At 43.1% G+C, this 23,278-nt stretch overlaps 2 protein-coding genes across 10 annotated transcripts in view; both read right to left on the reverse strand.

The window, feature by feature from the left end:
- On the reverse strand, window positions 1–7,159 carry LOC134809735 (uncharacterized). 7 transcript variants are annotated; one of them, XM_063808279.1, is made up of 9 exons: window positions 6,584–7,159; window positions 5,978–6,050; window positions 5,711–5,751; window positions 5,094–5,195; window positions 3,317–3,358; window positions 2,998–3,161; window positions 2,539–2,873; window positions 2,294–2,432; window positions 1–351 (listed from the first exon to the last, which is right to left on the reverse strand). In XM_063808279.1, the coding sequence occupies exons 1-3, from the start codon at window positions 7,157–7,159 to the stop codon at window positions 5,711–5,713; spliced, it is 690 nt and encodes a 229-aa protein (XP_063664349.1). In that variant the 3' UTR covers window positions 1–351; window positions 2,294–2,432; window positions 2,539–2,873; window positions 2,998–3,161; window positions 3,317–3,358; window positions 5,094–5,195. The 7 variants fall into 7 exon arrangements, 6 of the variants coding, with proteins under 6 accessions (XP_063664349.1, XP_063664348.1, XP_063664347.1 ...); XM_063808278.1 differs by having other exon boundaries at window positions 2,539–3,161; XM_063808277.1 differs by having other exon boundaries at window positions 2,294–3,358.
- LOC748799 (uncharacterized) overlaps window positions 6,223–23,278 on the reverse strand; it is a 24,999-nt gene continuing 7,943 nt past the window's right edge. For 2 of the 3 annotated variants that reach the window (XM_054676030.2, XM_054676033.2), the window contains exons 2-8: window positions 21,615–21,673; window positions 21,122–21,146; window positions 18,086–18,172; window positions 13,120–13,185; window positions 11,059–11,120; window positions 10,560–10,593; window positions 7,636–8,338 (exon numbers count right to left, since the gene is read on the reverse strand). In XM_054676030.2, coding sequence (XP_054532005.1) covers window positions 7,671–8,338; window positions 10,560–10,593; window positions 11,059–11,120; window positions 13,120–13,185; window positions 18,086–18,172; window positions 21,122–21,146; window positions 21,615–21,673 — 1,001 coding nt within the window. In that variant the 3' untranslated portion in view covers window positions 7,636–7,670. Of the gene's footprint in view, window positions 8,339–10,559; window positions 10,594–11,058; window positions 11,121–13,119; window positions 13,186–18,085; window positions 18,173–21,121; window positions 21,147–21,614; window positions 21,674–23,278 lie in introns of all 3 variants that reach the window. The other variant, XM_054676031.2, reaches the window with a different exon arrangement.

Raw genomic sequence — 23,278 nt, forward strand, 5'->3', positions numbered from 1 at the left:
TAAAATGTGGGTCATTTCTTTATTATTTTATTTGTATTGGTTAACAATGATCAGCCATGCAAGAATAAATGATTATTGTAAAATCTGCAAACAATGTAGATATGTAGAGAATCCCTTCCTTGGAGCTTGACCTGGTCAGACAGGTATAGATGAGTGTTCGGGGGCAGCCGTAAAAACTGCCAGAGACTGGGCTGCTTATAACAGAAACGCATGGTCTCCCAGAAGCCCACATTCAAGGTGTCCAAAGGCCTGGCTCCTGGAGGCTCTGGAGGAGAGCCTGTTCCCTGTCTCTCAGCTTCTGCCGGTTGCCAGCAAGTGTTGCCGTTCATTCACTCCAGCCACTGCCTCCATCTGCACACAGCAAAACAGCATATCCTGAAGTGCTCAACCTTATAGCCATTATTTTAAAATATCCGGAACACACAGGACCGTGGGAGTGGCTGTTGGAGAAATTTTCATGAAGGAAGAAAGATTACAGCTAAGTTTTAAAATGCTAGTTTTGTTTGTTTTGTCTTGGAGAGGAGGTAAAAGTGGGAGTAAAAATAGGGAGTTTGGTGTAAGGTGGGAAAAGCAAAGGAACCCCGCATGGATGGGCTGAAGGGTGTGATGGGAGAACAGTGAGAAGTATGTTTGGGGAAGCAATTGGAAATAGCAGCTAAGCTTAATCACAATCTATCAAAAGGGGCTTGTTGAAGAATTAATGTGTGACTAGGAACAGGGAGGTTATGGGCTTGTCAGCTCGACAGTGGGCACTCAGTTCCACTAACAAATGATGCCTGTGTGGACAGACAGAATGATGGACAGACAGAATGATGGGCAGGCAGATGAATGCGTGGGCTTTACGTGAAACAGGTCCACTTGGTTGCTGACAAGATACTGTTTTAAAGTTCCATTTTGCCATACTTCGAACAGCTTGTCATTAGCTCAATTTAGCCACATGTAAAATCACTAAGGCAGACTTCCAGAGTTCCCACATGAAAATCAAATGTAAACCAGCAGTGACCTGCTTCGACACCATCATCGGAAGTCAGAAGTTGAACTCTTTTTTGATGTTTAAAGCCTGCATAATATTCGCTGTATTATTATTCAGCATATTACTATTTCCTTCGTGATGGAAATTTGGTTTATCCCATTTTTCTATTCTATCAAAACACCGCTACATAGAAAATCCCCATGCACATATTTCTCCTAATTGTGGAAATATTTTACATAGAAGACTCTAGACATGGGATGAAATTCCCAGGTTATTGGAATTTTAAAATAGATAGGTACTTCCAAATTGTCCTCTTACAAATTATATGAATTCGTAAGCTTCCAACTGTTATGGAGTTACCCATTTTGAGAAATCTGTGCTAAAAGGACCCAAACAATGCTGATGACAATGATCAGGATAATAAGTATGCTGGGAAGACAACAAAATGATTTAGATCTTAGACAAGTCATTCTAGGTGTCTCCACCGTTTCAGTTCTTGCGTTCGTTCATTCTTGTGCTTTTTCGTTTTACCAAATAAAATAGCTCCTTGATGTCATATGAATCCACGCTATGCTTAATGAGTATTGGTTAGTAAAATGCCTATAACTAGTAATCTTCATCTATGCAATTAAATATTAATTCATAAAACACTTCAAATGTAAATAATAATTAGTAAATGAAAAGTACATAATACCTCAATTAGAAAAAAATCACTCCATTAAAAAGACATTATTTGTGTGATAAAAGAGATTGCCATTTTTGTATTTTTCTACAAGGTTAAAGAAAACTAAGTCAACTTATACAAGTGAACTTTAAAAGACTTTAAGGCGGGCATGGTGGCTCACACCTGTAATCCCAGCACTTTAAGAGGCCGAGGAGGGCAGATCACCTGAGGTCAGGAGTTCGAAACCAGCCTGACCAACATGGTGAAATCTCATTTCTACTAAAAATACAAAAAAATTAGCCCAGTGTGGTGGCACGTGCCTATAATCTCAGCTACTTGGGAGGCTGAGACAGGAGAATAGTTTGAACCTGGGAGGCGGAGGTTGCAGTGAACCAGGATCGCACCATTGCACTCCAGCTTGGGCAACAAGAGTGAAACTCCATCTCAAAAATAAATTAAATAAATAAATAAATAAATAAAAGCCTTTAACCCAGAATGCTGAGTAAATTGGCCAAAAATGCTAACCTATGCATTTCAATACTATAGGAGTCGCATGGGTAGAAATAACTAGATGAAATACTTCTGGTATTTCACCTTCCCAACCCACACGAGCCAGTGTTTTTCTGTGAATAACAAAAACAGCAGAATTTACTTGCCTCTCCATAAGAGGTTACCACTTCTGTGTGTTCCCCTGAAACAGGTGGTGGCTGGGTGAGAAGGTGGACGGCACTAGGGCAGGAGATGGGGGCTCCGGTATCGTGGGTGAGCTTCCTAAACCTCTGCAACTTTCAGCCCCTAAATGGGATGAGCCACGTTTAGCACAATGCCCAAAACAAAGTAAGGATTTGACAAATGACGCCTCTCTCCACATTGTTCTGTCATCAGCCACCGCATCCTGTACCTCCAAGCCCACTGGGCTCCGGCTGTTTCCATCACATGGAGAATGACTCAGAGCCTGGCTTCCAGCCACCCTCCTGGCCTTTCTGCTTCTCACTCTGCCACTGGCTCCTCATGGACCACCAGCCTGGGTGTCCTCAGACATACCACACACTTCACTGTGGGAGTCACGCAGCCCTCACTGCTCCTTCGCCAGGGAGCCACGGGGCTTTCCTCCTCAGGAGGACTCTGCAAGCAGCTGGATGAAGGGCCCTCCCGTCCGTCTCTCATCCTTCCTTAATTTTTGTCACAGTTCTCCTTCCTTCCACTCAGTGCAGCGCACACTGATTGATCCTCCATCTTCCCCAAAAGACAGGAACAGCACGAGCAGTGGAGAGTAGATTCCAAGGATAGAAAAAATAGTCAGTGATTTCTCATTTCCATTGATCATCAATGAAGAAAATGTACCCTGAAGGTCACGTACCTCCTATGGGATTGCTGCATCCTCAGCCTCCTGAATTTCAGCCCAGCACCTTCCTCCCCAGCACAGCAACAGGTCAGCCCTTACCAGCATCCCTCTCTTATTGCCTTTGTGCAGAGCCAGCACCAGGGCCAGGGGAGGCCTTGGGATTGTCCCTCCCCAACAATCTGTGAAACAATCCTTTATGTCACCAACAAAGCACAGCCTTATGCACTGGTGGTCAGTCCCTCCCAACACCTCTGTCACTGTAAAGCTGGCAGGCAACCCTCCAAGGTTGGCCTTCCCAAGCACTGCACCTCTAGGTGACAGAGCACGTCCTTACCTTGAGGCCTGGGCTCCCAGTCTATCCTGTCCAATGAGCGAGCTGTGGAGAAGGGGGGATTCCGGGTTAAGGGGAGACTAGCAGGGCTCCTGCTTTTATGTTGCCCTGTTGGGAAGGCTATTAAAGAAACACAAAGTGCTAAGCAGTGAGGATAGAACATGTTTTCATTATTTAAACCAATACATTCCACAGATGGAATAATAAGAAATGCTACAACCAAGCTAGCTGAATCCAACAGCATATCAAAAAGATAATCCACCATGATTCAAGTGGGTTTCATACTAGGGATGCAGGGATGGTTTAACATACGCAAGTCAATAAATGTGATACATCACATAAATAAAACTAAAAACAAAAATCACATGATAATCTGAATAGATGCAGAAAAAGCCTTTGACAAAATCCAGCATTTCTTTATGATTAAAACCGTTCATCAAAATCAGCATAGAACGGATATACCTTAAGGTAATAAAAGCTATCTATGACAAACCCACAGCCAACATTTTCCTGAATGGGGGAGAGTTGAAAGCATTCCCCCTGAGGAAGGGAACAAGACAAAGATGCCCACGTTCACCACTTCTCAACACAGTGCTGTTCACTACAGCATTGGTTATAAGAGCAAGACTGGAAACAGAACAAATGCATACCCATAGCGGGGTGCTTAAGTAATTTTGGGAATAGTCATGGGGTGCAGTACTTTATAGCTCTGAAACAATACAATGGATTTACATTTGAAATGTGGAATGATAACTAAGGTGCATTGCCCAGTGATACATGCAGAGGTGCAGAGGACTTTGTGTAAACACGATCACACATCAGCCTGCATTCCAGGTGCATGCTTCTATTTGCACATAGATTGCAGGGATGATATGCAAACAAAAATGTTGACTTGGTGTTTGGAAGTTCAGAGTGGAAGGGAAACTTCCTTGCTAACCTTTTATGATATTTAGAGTTTCTAAATGTGAATACATAATACATTTAGAAATCTTAGTTAATAAGAAAAGCCTCTGTTCCTGGCCTCTTGCTGGCACATGTCAGGTGGAAATGGGGCTGTCATGCTAATGTGTGCAAACTGAGAAAAATCCAAGAATGGGAGTCTGCTTTTTTCATCATACAAATAATTGTTAATAGAAACAGTATGATAATTGCTCATTGATATACCATGCATATTCTATTAGATAATAATAAATTTCTGAAATTTGAACTATACTTACACATGGAAATTGAAATATATGGATGAAACATTGTGGCTTCTATAGGCAATTGTTTTATTGGCATTTTACAAACTGATCATCATTCCTCATGGCACGGGTCTATGTGATATTAAGTAGCTTGTTATGCTTGGGAAAGGCAGTGATGACCACAAGAATGACTTCAACTACTAAAGTACAATGGAGATTTCAACAATGTTTTGTTTAATATTTAAATATTTCATTGTGCTCCCAGGCTTTTTCTCACCCTAATAGCGCTCATCCATATCATGTGGGTCCCATTAATACAGATACCTCCGAATGCACCACTCTTCCATTATATCCAGTCAATTGCTGGTTACCTTGGGCCTACAACTGGGGGAGGGCAGGGGCTGCTGGCCACCTCCTCATCTACAGTAAGAGTCAATGAGCAGTTAAATGGATACTGAAAACCATTTATCCTGCTGGAGTGAGAAATAAATGGTTTCTTTCAATAGCGTAGTAAAATGCATCTTTTCCAAACTATTTATATGACTCAAGGCCCATCTCAATTTCAGATGTGGTTAGCCTCAATTGCTGATTCTCACCAAGGTGTGTAATGTCATCCACGGCCCAGTGCAGAGGAACACAGGTGCTGCCGATAGACTGCCAGGGTCCGATCCCGCCTCCTCACTCACCCCAGGAGCTCCCTTTAAGCCAGGAGTCAACAGTGAGGATGGAAACATGAGTGCTTTTTAAAGTCCTGAAAGTTCAGAGGCAGACTGTCAATTTCTCCTGCACCCCTGGGCACACACCAGGAGAACTCTGTCTCCAGGTTGAAGGAAGTGCCTGTGAGAGAGTTGTGTCCCTCAGATTCTGTTCACCACAGGTGACACTCGATGCAACCCCAAACCTCTTCTGCACAATCCCAAGGGGTGCTGACTAATCCAACCCAAAGGCTGTGATGTTTGGCAGAGGCAGAAAAGAAAAGGCCAGGTGTTCTGGGAAAGACCACCTTTAAATAACACAGCACCCTCATAGCCCAGAGAGACAGTTCTAACTATTATGCCAATAAACCCGGAAAAGACCAAATCCAATATGACACATATTTCCTGTTTCGTTTTGATTTCATGCCCCCTCCCTTAACCTCCCAAGCAGCATGGATACCCCGAAGGCCCCTGGGAACTCTCTCCAATTGGATCTTACGTGGAAAGTAGTTACCTACCTACAAATCCCCATCATCAGATATGCTCTCCACAATCAAATCTTTAGAAACACAAACACCAGGATAAGTCATTAGAGAGAGGCCCACCCACTCCTCCCACCCTAGCTGAAGCCATGGTGCTTCGCACAGGATCCCCTGGTGTTTCCTCTGGGCTCACAGATATCCCTACAGCCTCTCTGGACATTGTTTTATACTTGCAAAATCATTTGCTCTCACCAGACCCCAAATCCTCCTTCCCAAAAGGAGCCCAGAATCAGGTTTCTGTACCCTGGAGATGGCGCTTTTTCCTCAGGAAGTGAGTTATTTCAGGGTACGTATCATTCTCCAATGTCAATGGCTCCTGCAATTATAGAAAAGAAAACATTAGGAGGGTGAAATGATGCCATACACGTCACACAGATCTGATAGTCTCTCGACAACTTGAGAGAGAAAATAAGAAGGGGTATAGTGATTGAGTCAAAGGTCGAAGTCCCCCAAAACTGGCACGGAAGACACCTGTGGAAAAGACAAGACCTTTTCCCACAGAATTTATCTTTAAAGTGTATCTAGATTGGCAGTTTCACAACTCTTAATCCATGGGGGAAAACTGCTGTGGAGGGAAACACCTCTGCATTGCAGTGGATCGTGGATGCTGCCATCTACCACACCCCAGTGTGCCTGGCATGGGTTGGTGAGAGGCTGCCAATCAATAGCACCACACCAAGGGAATTGCAGATGTCATAAATAGTCCACATTGGCAGACGTTCATGTCTACATTTGATTAAACTGCAGATGACATCGATAATGCACACTGGCAGATGTTCATGTCTACATCTGATTGGAAAGAAGCCAGGAAAGTAACATTTCTGTTCAAGACAAAGAAAAGTGTCTTACATTGGCAGCATCTTCTTTTTTACAGATGTCTTGTACAGTGTCCTCATTAGCAATGTCATATACAGCGTCCTTATTAGTGAATTCGTATACAGCATCCTCATTAGCGATGCCATATACAGCGTCCTCATTAGTGATGTTGTATACAGTGTCCTCATTAGTGATGTCGTATAGAGCGTCCTCATTAGCGATGTCATATACAATGTCCTCATTAGCGATGTCATATACAGCAACCTCATTATCTATGTCTTGTAAAGCATCCTCATTAGCGATGTCATATACAACGTCCTCATTAGCGATGTCGTATACAGCGTCCTGGTTAGCGATGTCTTGTACGGTGTCCTTATAAGCAATGTCGTCTACAGCGTCCTCGTTAGCATGCCTTGTGGGTGTCATTAGCGATGTCATATACAGCATCCTCATTGGTGATGTCTTATATGGTGTCCTCATTAGCGATGTTGTGTACAGTGTCCTCGTTAGCAATGCCTTGTACAGTGTCCTCGTTAGCGATGTCATATACAGTGTCCTCATTAGCGATGGCTTGTACACTGTCCTCATTAGTGATGTCGTGTACAGCATCCTCGTTAGCGTGCCTTGTACGGTGTCATTAGCAATGTCGTATACAGCGTCATAATTAGCGATGTCTTATACGGTGTCATCATTAGCGATGTTGTGTACAGCGTCATCGTTAGCGATGCCTTGTATGGTGTCCTCATTAGTGATGTCGTATACAATGTCCTCATCAGCGATGTCATATATAGTGTCCTCATTAGCGATGTCGTATACAGCGTGCTCACTAGCGATGTCTTTTTTTTATATATATACTTTAAGTTTTAGGGTACATGTGCACATTGTGCAGGTTAGTTACATATGTATACATGTGCCATGCTGGTGCGCTGCACCCACTAACTCATCATCTAGCATTAGGTATATCTCCCGATGCTATCCCTCCCCCCCCCACCCCACAACAGTCCCCAGAGTGTGATATTCCCCTTCCTGTGTCCATGTGATCTCATTGTTCAATTCCCACCTATGAGTGAGAATATGCGGTGTTTGGTTTTTTGTTCTTGCGATAGTTACTAGCGATGTCTTATACGGTGTCCTCATTAGCAATGTCGTGTACAGCGTCCACGTTAGCGTGCCTTGTCGGTGCCATTAGCAATGTCGTATAAAGCGTCCTCATTGGTGATGTCTTGTACAGTGCCCTCATTAGCAATGTTGTGTACAGTGTACTTGTTAGCGACGGCTTGTACGATGTCCTCGTTAGCATGCCTTGTACGGTGTCATTAGCGATGTCATATATGGCATCCTCATTAGCGATGGCGATGCCCTGGGCGGCGTCCTCGTTGGCGATGCCCTGGGCGGCGACCACGTTGGCGATGCCGTGGACGGCGACCACGTTGGCGATGCCCTGGGCGGCGTCCTCGTTGGCGATTCCGTGGGCGGCATCCTCGTTGGCGATGCCCTGGGCGGCGTCCTCGTTGGCGATGCCCTGGGCGGCGTCCTCGTTGGCGATTCCGTGGGCGGCGTCCTCGCTGGCGATTCCGTGGGCGGCGTCCTCGCTGGCGATGCCCTGGGCGGCGTCCTCGTTTGCGATGCCCTGGGCGGCGACCACGTTGGCGATGCCCTGGGCAGCGTCCTCGCTGGCGATGCCCTTGTCGGCGGCCTCGTTAGCGGTGTCATGTACAGTGTCCTCGTTGGCGATGTCGTGTGTGGCGTCCTCGTTAGTGATGTCGTGTACGGTGTCTTCATGGGGAGCTAGAAGAACACACAGTTAAGGTCAGTGCCCTGGTGGTGGAGACTGTGAATCACCCAGGGGCTTGCTTGGTGTGGTGCATGGAGGTGGCTGATCACAGCATGGGCCAAGCTGATGCTGGGACATCCTCCCAGGTGGACCTGCACTAGTGAAGCTAAGGGATGTGGCTCAGAACACTTTCTGCAGTGGGAATCAGTTTCCAGGTTCAGGTATGCATTATCCGGTGAAGTGGGGAAATATAAAAAATAAAAATTGACAAATTCATGAAAAGCCTTCCATGAGTGCAAGTGTGAGTTTTTTATCCACTTTACATTCAGTATGCATTCACACATACAAAATATTTTTACAAGAAATCAGAAATTTTAATTTTTGTCAGTTATGTTAAATCTAACTTAGCTGCCAACATAAAGATTCTATCTCATTTACTTGGTCTCGAGAAAATCTAGCACATAGTAAGTAGACCAAAATGTTTATTAAATGAAAACACAGAGCAGAGATAGGGGGGCTGCTAGGCAGACTGGGTTGCACATGATTACCTGGATGATAATAAACTGCACAAAACCTCGGTCAAATTAATATTGAAACTGCCTTTTGCTTGGGCTCGTTTCCCTTGCGGAAGAAGGATGACCAAGAAGATGAACAGGAAAGAAATGAGAAACAGAGGCCTTTGCTTAGTAGCTAAAGGCCACCTTCTGTAACATGAAATAGTCTGCAAGTGGCCTTGAACTCTGCCGTGATTCAGTGACAGAGTTCCCTCATGTCTTCTACCCAGGTTGAAGTCCAGCAAAATTGCGACTGTCCTCTTTACAACTTGCGAGACCACACTGCTTCTGCATTTGCCTGTTGTATGTATGAGATTTACACTTGTTTTAAAGCAACATTTTGTTTCAGTTGGGCTGGTGGCCATACCCGGCACTAGCCAGTCAATAGTGAGATGGCTCCTCATGGAGGAGGCTTGGCTTGAGGCTGAGGGTCTTTAACCCACATATACAAGAGACTTGCCACTAAGGGATGGAAGCCAGGCTAATAACCAAGTGCCACACAGAGTTCCTATCTGTCCCTCCTCACCATTTTTGGCTGGCAGGATTTGAGCATTTTAGGGCTTGGGAAGATAGTATTACTAAATCTACTAAAATACATCACCCATCCTTATAGACTTTGGCCAGTTGCTGAGCAGATTAACTTCACAACTGAAGTGGGCCACACTGGCCTTTGTGGTCCCCCACTCCTCTTAGAATTTGTGAGCGTGGGGCCTACTGGAGGGTGGGAGGTGGGAGGAGGGGGTGGATCAGGAAAAATAACTGATATTAGCCTCAATATATGGGTGATGCAATAATCTGTACAACAAACTCTCATGACACACATTTATATATGTAGCAAACCTGCACATCCTGCACATGTACCCCTGAACTTAAAAGTTAAAAAAAAAAAAAAAAAAGGATCGGTGAGCTGAGCCAAACACCTGGGGATCTTTGTGCTTTTGACACACTGATGACTATGCCGGTCCGTGGGGAGATGAGCCTATAACTGCCCTGGGTTGTGTGACCACGGAGGCCACTTTATGATGATGGGCAGTGTCTGGGGCCTTTTGGGCTCGTTGCTTTAGGGCTTATACATGAATGCTGGACTCCCTGTGTGGTGGTGAACACCCCATGACTAAGTGCATGTCAGCGTCAGCACTGGCCCACACTCCTGGCTTCGTGTTTTCACTTTTTCATTCAGGAACTCGGGAGCTGGGGCCACTCCCTTGGCCCTTCAGGTTCTCCACCTGAGCAGTGGGGATAATAAGGCAGACCCGGGGATGGCTCTGGTGAGGGTGGAGGAGTCACTGTACAGAGAGAGTAGAGCGGGGGTGGATTTTATTGTTAGAAGTGGACACTGGTGATTGGGTTGTATAAGTGGGAAATCTCTCCTGAGAAAACACACAGCCTCACCTGTACAGAAACACACACATTCACACCACACGATGCAGCCTCACACAAGACACCACCAATCCTCAAGCACCCAACTCAGCACCACCCAAAAGGGAGCACAGCTGCTTCCTCAAAATTTGGCCATAATTTTTCCCTGGGGAATTCAGGTTTAAAAAAAACACTTCTCCTATACTTATTCCTATCACAATCCCAGGATCAGGGAGGCTCTTCACATTGAAACCAGGCAAGGATGCCACACCTTTCTTGGCATCCAGATTGTTTTCTTGGCAAGTGATTCCAGAATACTTACTAGATTCACACCTCAGAGGGGCCACCTGCACCACCTGCAATACAGAAACAAAGCTTTTTGAGGGGTATGTCATGTTGTGGATTGTTTGCACAAGGCTCTGTTTCTCTCAATGAATACTGAAAACTTGATCAGAAAGTGTAGTCAACTTCAAGGCCTCCAAAACAAGGGTAGGCTACACACTGGAAAAGACATCAGCTTCTGGATGGTGGATCTCTCAGGTCCACGTAGGTTGGCAAGTGCAAAATACTGAATCCAATGAGAAGACATTGCTTCCAAGGACAAGGACCCCAAGGATACAGTCCACAACCTGAAGCCGTCATAGCTAAATGCCATTTTGGATTACATATCAGTTGCTAAGAGTCACTTCTTCCTCCCCCTCAGAAAACTGCATTTAATACCTGTCATGGACATTGTCATTTTTTCACATGTAAAGTCAGTTGAAAAAGAAAGACACCAAGAAAGGAACATTTCTATTTCAGAGAAAGCAAGGCAACCTTACCCTCGCGTTGACTGGCCTCTCTCCATCTCCTCTGTCCTTGTGAACTAGAGACTCCTCAGAGGCTAGGAGGACACAGAGCAACAGTTAGTCATAGATGCTTTTGTTCATGAGTTATTCAGGGAGCTCTGCTTAATGTGGACAACAGGACAGTGTGTGTGGATGTGTTTCATTAAAAGCACAGCTTGAGCTCCTGCTAGAAAATCTTCCCTCGTGGAAAGACAGGCAAGAACGAGGAGCTAAGGAGCAAGAAATAGAGTCCCTGGCATTTTGCTGATGGCAACTTAAGAAAATGGGAATGAGTCAGTCTACAAATGGTACTGAAGCACATGCTATAGTTTGATGAGAGTCCCACTGCTCACACTGTGAGGTTTGAAACCCAGCTAAATGGTTTTCTGAACCTGTAAAAACAATATTAGCTTGCAGGATTTATGTCCCAAGACTACTTTTACCTCTGAGGATCCACAGTGGCTGTCACTGCAGTTATGTGTTTTAGCATTTTGCACTTGAATAAAAGCAAAGTTTAATAGATAGATTGGATTCAATTCTAGGCAAAACAGTCTATGGTATTTATTCACTAATCCTTTGTTATAACTGCTGATGGGAGAATTAGAAGTACTGAAATTATATCCTTTAAAATTAATTAAAGCATAATTATTAATCACACAATATTTTTTCATCCAGGCTTCCTTTTCTTTGTCATGCATGCATATTAATTGAGGATGGAGAATACCTACGCTTGTTCAGGCCAGCCACCATACGACAGTTTACTTCAAGAGAGGAGACATGGGTTGAATGCTGGTGTGTTTTAACTCTGCAGCGCAAACAGTTGCAACAAGTGTGGTGAACTAATCACCAGATGGCCCTTTGCTGCCTTATTTGTCATTGTGCCTTACATGTAGCTTGCAGGATTTGATTACGCTTATGTTTTGTGGTGATCATACTTTCAACTATTCCTAAAATACTGCTTCAGTCTTATCTGTTTGGGGTCAACTGCTGAGGATTTCATACAAATTAATGAAGTTTGTGAATCTAAAGTTCTACACAAAGGGGGAAATATTTGCAAATCATTTATCTTGTAAGAGACTAAAATTTAGAATCTATTTTAAATATATTTAAGATATATTCAAAAATCTACAACAACAAACTAACTAAATAAAAATCAGACAACTCTTTAGAAATGGGCAAAAGACTTCAACATATATTTCCCTAAAGAAGATACAGCCACAGATAGTAGCACAGGAAAAGCTGCTCAGGATCATTAGTCATTAGGGAAATGCAAATGAAAAACACAAGCAGCCACCAATATACACCTACTAGGATGATTTAAAGGAAAATAAGTGTGAAGAAGGACGTAAAGAAATTGTAACCCTGATACATTGATGGTAGAAATGGATAAATTTGCAGCCACTGTGAAAAACAGTCTGCAGTGGCTCAGAAGGTTAAATATAGAACCCCTGTTGGACCCAGGAACTCTACTCTTAGGCACCCCAAAGAATAGAGAACAGAAATCAAACAGATGTTTGTATACTAATGTTTGTAGCATCACTTTTCACAGGAGCCAAAAGGTGGAAATAATCCAACCATCAGTGAACAAATGAATGTAATAAAAGCAAGGTGGTCTGCATGCAATGCTATATCATCCATCTGTAAAAAACGAACATAATTTTGATAGATGATACAACATGAGTGGACATTGAGAACACTATGCTTAGTGAAATAAGCCAGACACAAAAGGAATATATTGTATAATTGTAATTACATGAAGTGCCTAGAATAGTCAAATTCATACAAGAGAAAGTGGGATAGGAATCACCATGGGCTGGAAATAGGGGGAAGGTGCTATATTGCTTATTGTGGACAAGGTTTTGTAAGAAATCATCAAAATTGTGGGTGTAGATAGTGGTGTTGGTTATGCAACCCTGTGAATATATTGAATGCCATGGAGTGCACACTTTGGTTAAAAGGTTCAAATGATAAATATTGTGTTATATATATTTCCCCACGATAGAAAACACGCACAGCCAAGCCCAGATGCCAGTCTTGTTAGCTGCCTTCCTTTACCTTCAAGAGTGGGCTGAAGCTTGTCCAATCTTTCAAGGTTGCTGAAGACTGTATGATGGAAGTCATCTGCATTGGGAAAGAAATTAATGGAGAGAGGAGAAAACTTGAGAATCCACACTACTCACCCTGCAGGGCCAAGAACTCTGTCTCCCATGCATTGCTGTCCTGTCTCAGTATTTCCTGTGACCACCTCCTTTTTCAACTGAAGACTTTGTACCTGAAAGGGTTCCCAGGTTTTTCACCTCAGCCCTTGTCAGCACTGATCCTCTCAACTGCTGACCATTTCACCTCCATTCATGTCCATGCCACATCAGGCTGTGTTGTCTAGATGGAATGAATCTACCCCAAATGTCCCTTTCTGGAGGAAGCCACCATTATGCTGTACCTCCAAGCATAATGGTACGTCCACACACACCAAGGCACCTCGCTCATGCAAGGTGTGTGTCCTCTAACAAAGTTTCACGCTCTAAACCCAGATAACTTTTCAAACCGAAGTTCTGTTGATTCCCCTACTTTGGGTGCTCCATAGATGCTCATTTGTCTACTAAACACTGCCCCAGGCAATTAAATATTCCAAAGTGACCAGCAGAATTTTTATGTGAATTCTGACATTGCGTTGTTAGTACAAGTGTTTTTCCCCCTTCAAATTTATGTCTTTGTTACTGATAAATGTAACTGATAATGCGTTTTTCAGCTATGTTGCCAAGCATATTTATATAAAAATAGACTCAGATTGTTTTCAGAATTTGACAAAGATGATAGCAACAATGATAATCTTATTTGTTTTATACTAATCTTTATGTGTTACTTTCATCATTTCTTACATATTGGGGCCTACCATACATTGTACGGTGAAATTAGTGCTATGCATCATGGTAGAAATATAAATTGGCAAAAGTAATTTAGAAAATAGTTCCCTTGTTTCTTAAAAAAATTAGGCTGGGTGTGGTGGCTCATGCCTATAATCCCAGCACTTTGGGAGGCAGAGGTGGGTGGATCACCTGAGGCTGGGAGTTTGAGACCAGCCTGACCAACACAGCAAAATCCTGTCTCTACTGAAAATACAAAAATTATCCAGGCGTGGTGGTGTGTGCCAGTTGTCCCAGCTACTCGGGAGGTTGAGGCATGAGAATTGCTTAAACCTGGGAGGTGGAGGTTCCAGTGAGCCAAGATTGTGCCACTGCACTCCAGCCTGGGTCTCAGAAAAAAAAAAATTTTTTTGACCAAAATGTCATTATGCATTACGTGACTGTATATGAATGCTCAAAGCTACGTTACTCATCAAAGAAAATAACAAAACAATTAAATGTCCATTAACTGATAAATGAATAAACACTATCTGTATGAGTAAACACAGCAGACTATGAAGGAAAACACATGACCAGCACGTGCTAACACGTCAATTAACTTCAAACATAGTATGCTAAATGAAGGAAGTCAGATTCCAAATATATATATATGTCCATTTCTATTAAGCAAGTGGGAAATTTATGGAGATGGAATGTCACAGCAGTATTGCTTAGGGCTGGAGATGGGGGTGGGGATTAACTGCCAGTGCGCAAGAGAGAATTTGGGTGAGGGAAACATATTTAAATTAGATTGTGGTGATGGGTGCACACAGTATCAATTTAATAAAGCATCAAATTGTAGACCTTTTCAGTGGGCAAACTTTATGGTGGGTTCACACCCAATATAGGTGTTAAAAATAAATTAATGTTACGGAAATTCTTGTCGGGTTTTTAACAAGCCAAGAGATATGCTGTGAAAGCAGCATTAATTCAAATGGTTGTCACAGGTCACTTAAAGTTAATCAGATAGTTGTCCTACAAATATAGGGTGAATGTTATTCATGAATTTCCTGCATCTATTGCAATAAGCACATGTTTTTCCATTAAACTCTTGAGGTAGCTAATTTTATTTATTGCATTTTCAATGTTAATCTACTATTTCATATATTGAGATTAACTCACATTAGTCAGAATTTACAGTATTTTAAAATATCACAGAATTTAATTTACCTTATCTGGTTTTGGTTTCAAGACTATAATAGCCATTTCATTTAATTGTACATGTAGGGTATTCTAATTTATGGAAAACTATTACATCTTCCTTGATTTTTTTTTTTTTTTAGAAATTACTTCTAGAGATCTATATGGTAGAATCCATGGAGAATTGTTTTAATTCTTCATTCATGTCTTCAGTGGGTATAGGATTGGTCATATTGGTCATAGTTTTCTGCTCGGATTTCAATAAGAAACTTGTGGAAGAACCTGAAGGGTGGGATCTTTGAGGGAGCCTAAGACAGAGCAAGACAAGCTAAGAAGGAGGGCAGTGCCACAGCAGAACTGCCATTGATGCCCCCTCACCTAGATTGCGGAAGAGACATCCAGCTGTAGACACTGAGATGCAGGAAAACAATGGAGCACCATCAGAGAAAGCAGTGCCCAGGAACAAGGAGGCACTGATGGTGGCAAGGGGCAAAGACAGCTGCCACGAGGCTGTTCACATGAGGGTCTCAGGCTGCATAGACACCCACACCAGCTGAGGGGTCCTGGTTTTCATAAAGTGTGTGGCTCAGCCAGGCCACCAACAAGCAGTTCACAAACAGTAGTAATACGACACTTTCCAAAGACCTTACTTGAGTAACACGGTGATCCTCACAAATTTCCAATCAGGATGGTCGCACAGTTCCTCCTGCTTTAGGACTCAGAGCCTGCCCGTGGTCACAGTGGGTAGGTGCAGACTCTGAAGATGCACTTTGGTCAGAGACCCCGCTGAACTCTGTCTAATGAGGACCTCTGTCCTGTCTGCTGACCACCGGTCAGAGGTGCAGGCTGCAGTGGGGAGTAAGAATGCCACCTTCTCAATGTTGGGAAAACTCCCTGCCAGAACTGAGAATGGCCCTTTCTAAGCAGAAGGGAAGCTCAGACTAAAGAAGGAGGCCGAACACATCAGGTTGGCAGATTGCCAAAGATTCACTCAGGGAGAGCCCACATCCTGGGCCATCTTGGGTGGTGGCAAGATGAGGTAGACGACTGCTTTTGCAACACATACCTGACAACAAAAAACCAACAACTGTAAAAGAGCCACAAAATCCCCAAATATTTGCAAATTAGCAATGCACTTTTAAATAACTCATGGGTTAAAGAAGAAGTCTCAATAGAAAATTAAAAATACTTTTAACTACATTAAAAGAAAATGTGACTTGGCAAGATTTCTGGATGTAGCAAAAGCAGTCCTTAGAGGGAAATCTATAGCATTGGATGCAATATACTAAAAATCACAAGACCTAAAATCAGTAATATCATGTTTCAATTAGGGAACTATAGAAAATAGAGGAATGCAATGGAAAGCAAGTAAAAGTAATAAACAACATCCCAGAAATCAATAAAATTAAAACACTGAAATCATCAGAAAATCAATAAAACCAAAAGCTGGTTCTTTGATATGCTCATTACAATGAATGAATTGATATGCAGGCTAACCAAGAAAAAGAAGATAACACAAATGACCAATTTCAGAAATAAAAGAGGAGCCATCTCTACTGAACTGTTAGGCATTAAAAGGAATATCATGAACAGTTCTATGACCGCAGTTTGATAACCTCAGTGAAATGTATCAATTCCTTGAAAGGCAATCTTCCCAAGGTCATGCTAGGATCCTAATTTGAATAAACTTATATCTATTAAATAAGTTGAATTCACATTAAGAGCATTTCGAAAAAGAAAGCACCAGGCCCAGATGGTTTCTCTCATGAAATCTACCGAATTCTTCAACAGGTGAATAAAAAGACAAAAATTCATTTAATGCAATATTATTTGGTGATTTAATGTGCCATTTTTTGCCATTAAGGCATAAAAAAGACATGAAAGCAGCTAAAGCATACATCAATTTAGTGCAATAAATTCATCTGAAAAAACTACATAATATATGATTCCAACTATATGACATTCTGGAAAAGGCAAAGCTGAAGCGATAGTAAAAATATTAATAGTTGCCAAGGTTTCTGGAGAAAGAGGACAGAGATTAATGAGAAGAGAGGATTTTTAGGGAAGTGAACATTTTCTTTATGAGACCATAAGGGTGAACATAATGTTTTAAATATTTCAAAATTCATATATATGTATAACAGAAAGAATGAACATTATGCAAATGTAGACTTCAGATAATAATGTGTCAATATTTTCTCATTATTCTAGCAAATGCACCACAGTAATGTAAGATGTTATTAATAGGTGAAATTAGGAAGTGAGGGTGAGGAGACAGAATAATATGGGAACTTCGTGTATTATATACTCAATTTTTATTTATTTATTTATTTATTTATTTTGAGATGGAGTTTCACTCTTGTCACCCAGGCTGGAGTGCAATGGCATGATCTTGGCTCACTGCAACCTCTGCCTCCTGGGTTCAAGCAATTCTCCTGCCTCAGCCTCCTGAGTAGCTGGGATTACAGGCACCTGCCACCACACCCGGCTAATTTTTTTGTATTTTTAGTAGAGATGGGGTTTCACCATGTTGGCCAGGCTGGTCTCCAACTCCTGACCTCAGATGCTCCGCGTGCCTTGGCCTCCTAAAGTGCTGGGATTATAAGTGTGAGCCACCACGCCCGGCCATATGCTCAGTTTTTATGTCAATTTAAAACTCTCTAAAGAAATATATTAATTGAAAAATAATAATATAGCACCACTCTTTCAGGGAGATCTATGCTTATGTTTAACAACCAGGTAAGTTCTAGACATTAGCTTGAAACATTGTCTATCATTCAACATGAACCAAAATTGACTTTTAAGTAGATATTTACTTTTGTGGTGGTAGCAATATTTACTGACCAGGCAAATTAGAATCCTGACACATTAAAAAATACGGCTTAGTCTCTTCATAGTTTCCTCTTACATATGGGACACTGAATACTCCCCGCAATTGCAATTCTTGAATTAACTTAATTAATGAACTTCCACAGTACCTTCTTGTGGGTACCTCTTCTTCTTTACCCGGGAGCCATGAGGTCTCCTACACTGGTTGGTGTGCACAGCATATCTTCTTGTATTCTCTATCAGAGAAGATGCTGGTTAATGCATTTACAATAGATAGGGCTGTTGACATCTTGCTGACAGAAGACCAGAGGGAAAATAGTGATAATCTGTTCTAAGTTTAAACTTATGATCCTTTTCTTTACAGGCTTCCAAGCAGAGCCCACTGAATCAAAGTTGGGTTTCAGGAAGATCACGGAGTTCAGTGAGCACTCAACACCTCTATCAGACAGACTGCGTGGGCAGTGCCTTCCTGGAGAGGAGAATACAGCAGGATGACTGTGAGTGCAGGGCTGGTGCAGAGTGGGGGCCCGGATTCAAATTCCACTAAGCCATGTGGACCTGGCAAGCTCATGTCCTCCCTCTGCCCTCAGTTCTCTGCACTGTCATAATGTAATTTTAGCAATACTTTTTAGGCCCTATTTAGGCCCTACTTCTTAGTATCACAGTACAGGGCTAAAAAATCACTAAATACAGGAAAACCTTAGAGAGGACTGGTACTTCAGTAATGTTCTCTAAGTGTTTACTACATGCCAGGAGGAATAAGCTGGACACTTAGCAGTGGCGGAATATGGAGGGGGAACTTGGATGGCTCTGGGGCAGTGGAGCATGCTTTCCTGTTCGGCTTTTCCGTGGGCATGATGCCTTAAGGTTTATGGAGAACATCAGCCCTGCAGGGGGTGCAGAGGAGGGGCTGTGGCTGAGATTTTACACTTGAGGGTGCTGACATTCAGAGATGATAAGTGACGAGCAGAACCTCAACCCCGCTGAGTGAAGGACCTGAGATGGGAAATGTATTTGGTTCCCTAGAGAGAGAGATTCCTGAAAAACTGCCACCTCTTCATCACGCCCTGTGCCAGAGACCCAAGAGACCCCTCACTGTCTTTCTCCAGTCCTCCTAGCCCAAGGTGTGTGGGTGGACAAAAGTGATGCTCTGGAGGAAATGCCTGAGATAAGGACAGGTCCTTAATGATAAAGAATTCTCCTTCCTCTTTCAGATCCTTGACCTCCCAGTATGACAGCTTAAAGGCTGTCATCTCTGTGGCCTGCCTCCCCTTTCCCTTCACCCTGCCAGCTGCCTCTCAGTGACTGTCTCCTCCAGTGACTACACTGAGGGACCAGGGACTGCTTGCCTGCCGAGGCTGCTCAGACCTTCCGACACTGCAAAATGATTGTCAAAAGATGGGTCTGCAAAGAGTAACTTCCCTTCCACTGATCAAACCTGAATATGCAAGCTACTGTGAATTAACTGGAAAAGTGGCCGTGTGGGCTGGTGCTTTGGTGATTTAATGAATTAAGTCTGCAACCCCCACTGCCTCCTTGACTATTGATCAGAGCTGCCTGCAATAAGGTCTGGCTAAGAATGGGCAGTGGCTGCACCAGCTCTGGGTAAAATTTGACCTAAAATGACCAATCTCATTCACTAACCTCACCATAGTCTTATGGGTTCAATGGACCCGTCCAATCCTTTGCTCTGTTCTCTCCATCACCTTCCTGTGTAATTTTCCTCCACCATGCACATAATAGACACATGGCACAGGGGAGCAGCTAATCACCTCTTTTATCCCCCACTTCAGGCTCACACATAAGTTTATAGTAAAAGCCTTTTCAAATGACTGCTTTAACTGCTGCTACACCATGTGTCATCAGTTGAATGGAATCTGTCATGTGACTTTAAGCAACCCTTTGTTGAGAGACAAGATTCAATACTAGGGACAGTATTCTAGTGTACTACGTCATTGATTTTATGTTATGAAGATCATCATTTATTGAAAATGTATAAATAATGAAGCCCAGCCTTACTCTTCAATGCTGTGTGTGTAAATCCACTGAGTGTGCTGACCCCCATGCTTGTACCCACCTGCTAACACAGAAAGGGTCCATTCAGAAGGCAGGCACAGCTCCAGCACTGAGGCTGTCCACACCAGCTTCACAAGAGAGTTGCCACAAGGACGACGGATACCCAGATAACAACCAAATGGTAATTTGAGTACTTAATGGTCATGATCCCTAAAGTGTGTAGCTCAGAGGGCTTGTGGTGATAACTCCATCAAGACTCTAAAGCATCTCCCCTATTCTTATTGGACTTGATCCACGTCTTAAGGAGACCCAGCTGTGACATGCAGGCACCACATTGTCCTACTTAGTGCCTCCCTTAGTGTTTCAGAACCTGTGATTTGATCAGAAACATGGGCTTTCTATGTTGGTTTCACACTAAGGACTATGTGACAGCTGCAGGAAGATGTCTACATAGCTACCTGGATTATGAGATCATGAGGCTCTCTTATGTGAGGGATGGTGTTTGGGATCTCTGCAGGCGTGGGTAATTCCAGGCATAGAGGGTGCTGGAACTCCCTTGCATGGTGAATAGTGATCTCTTCACTGGCTGATAAATAGAGGTTGTAGTTCAGGCCTTCAACATTAGCACCGTATGAGTAAACATTTTGACTCTTCACTATGCAGCAAGTGAACCAGGGCACATTTATTTATGTGGCTTAGTTTCTCCATCTGGCATGTGGGCTCAATAAACAAGCTCACAACATATGGGCATGATGATGATGAGGTGTGAACTAATGTAAGTAAAGTATGTGGTCTGATTTGTTAAATTAAGAAAAATGGCACTGAGAGTTGTGCTGGGTAAACACAACATTTTTTTCCTGGGGGAAACACACATAGACACACATTCACAAGCAAATCATGCAGACGTGCACACAGACCACCTCACCCCACCCCCGCCCTAATACACACATACCCACACACAACCTAATGTGAACACATTCCCAGAAACTATACATAGATAAAAAGAGTATGTCACCTGGAAAACCAGTTTCCTTTACTATACCCCACATCCTCATTCCCACCAGATGTCTTGGATCATGGAGGCTCTCCAGACAAAAGCCAGCAGTTAAGCTCCAGATTTCCTATAGAATCCTTTTCTAACAACCAGTGAGTGATTCCAGAATACGTACCATTGAATGTGCTCCCTGAAGTCACCTGTAGTTAGAGAAGGAAAACACTCTGAGAATCAGGCTATGCTATGGATGGCTCACACAGGTCTTTTGTTCACTTGGAAACTCTGGGTAACCAAGATTGGAAATAAGGTTCAAGTCAAAAGCCCCAACTCTAGAGTAGAGTTCCCTTAGGAAAGCACAGGAGCTTTTCTTGAAGAATGTTTCTGTCTAGGTAATTTTTGAGTAGCAATTGCAGAATTCTTATCTAAAGTGGAAAGCTTGTTCCTGAAGAAAACATCCCTTAACACGCAGTGTACTATCTGACACTGCCAATTTTGCACATCCTCTGGAATCAGGTGTCAGTTGGTAAAATACACCTCCTCCATCCCCAAGGAAATATTATCTAACATCTATAATGTAGTGGATAATTTTCCCATAGCTGATATCAACTGAAAAATAAAGGATCCAAGAAAACAACATTTACATCTTAGGCAAAGACAGGCTACTTTACCTTGGTAGTAGAGGAGGGCTCCCTTTTCACATGCTTTTTGGAAGGCTTCTTCGAGTCACCTAGGGGATGTGGAGGGACACAGCATGGCTGTCAGTTCATTGGCAGTGCTACTCATGAATGACTCAGGGACTGGAACTTAGGGGTGTGCCTGGTTAACAAGCATGGAATGAGCTTCTCCTGGACCATCTTCTTCATGGACCAAGGAAGGCAAAGAAAGAGCAGCAAGGAAATGAGAGTAGAGCCCTTGGCTTTCCAGGTAATGGCAAATGAAAGCAACGTGAAATAATCAAACTCCAAATGAACAAATGCTAAAATACATGCTAGGATTCAACCACAGCATCCTGTCACTTCTTCAGACCCTTTAAAAGCCCAGCAGGACTGCCACTACCTTCTTGACATCTACCAAGTCCCTTTCAACCTCCACAGACCCACATACACTGCTACTGCATTTATCATGGAGGGTATAGGGTTCTGCCTGGTTTATGTGTGAATTTTTTAAAAACTAGATTTAATACCATGCACCAGCATTAATTATATTTATTTCTTTTCTTGGTTATGAAAATAATCAGCCAGGCATAGTGGCTCACACCTGTAATCCCAGCAGTTTGGAAGGTGGAGGTGGGCGGATCATTTGAGGTCGGGAGTTCGAGACCAGCCTGACCAACATGGTAAAACCCCATCTCAACTAAAAAAAAAAAAAAAAAAAAAAACCCAGCTACTCAGGAGGCTGAGGCAGGACAATCCCTTGAACCTGGAGGCAGAGATTGCAGTGAGCTGAGATTGCACCACTGCACTCCAGCCTGGGTGACAGAGACTTCATCTCAAAAAATAAAAAAATAAAAAATCAGGCCAGGTGTGGTGGCTCACACCTGTAATCCCAGCACTTTGGGAGGCCGAGGCGGGTGGATCATGAGGTCAGAAGATTGAGACCATCCTGGCTAACAGAGTGAAACCCCGTCTCTACTAAAAACACAAAAACTTTGCCAGGTGTGGTGGCACGTGCCTGTAGTCCCAGCTACTCGGGAGGCTGAGGCAGGAGAATCGCTTGAACACAGGAGGCAGAGGTTGCAGTGAGCTGAGATCATGCCACTGCACTCCAGCCTGGGCAACAGCGCAAGACTGTCTCAAAAAAAAAAAAAAACCTCCCCTAAAAATAATCAATTATTGAAGATTAGAAAATACTGAAATACTTATATTTTAAAATAACCACTATAACCATACATTTTCCGTTCAGTCTTCCTTTGCCCTGTGTTTGCAGTCATCGCGTGAGGGGCTGCCTATGTTCAGCCCAGGCAACCCACAGCCAGAGAGGGCAGAGCGGGGAGATGGCCCCTGGTGAGCACTGAGGCTCTTCAAACCAGCTGCCGAAGGAGTTGCAAGCAGGGTGACACATGAGGCTCATTATTTAGTGGTATTTTGTGTTCTTACTTGTCTTGTCCCCAGGTTGTGTAGCTCACAGACTTTTTTTTTTTTTTTTTAACATTTCTATAGGGGTCATTTGAAGTTCATAACACCATCAAACATCAGTACAGGGTCTTCCCATTATTTACCGGCTTTGGGATATGTGCTGAGGAGTGGCCGCGCACTGAAGGAATGTGACCGGTTGTCCCAAGTGTTGTCCTCCAACTCAAAATCCACAACCAGTTCAAAAGCATTTGGGCTTT

The sequence above is a fragment of the Pan troglodytes genome, chromosome 23 (genome assembly GCF_028858775.2).
Source record: "Pan troglodytes isolate AG18354 chromosome 23, NHGRI_mPanTro3-v2.0_pri, whole genome shotgun sequence".
Taxonomy (NCBI): Eukaryota; Metazoa; Chordata; class Mammalia; order Primates; family Hominidae; genus Pan; species Pan troglodytes.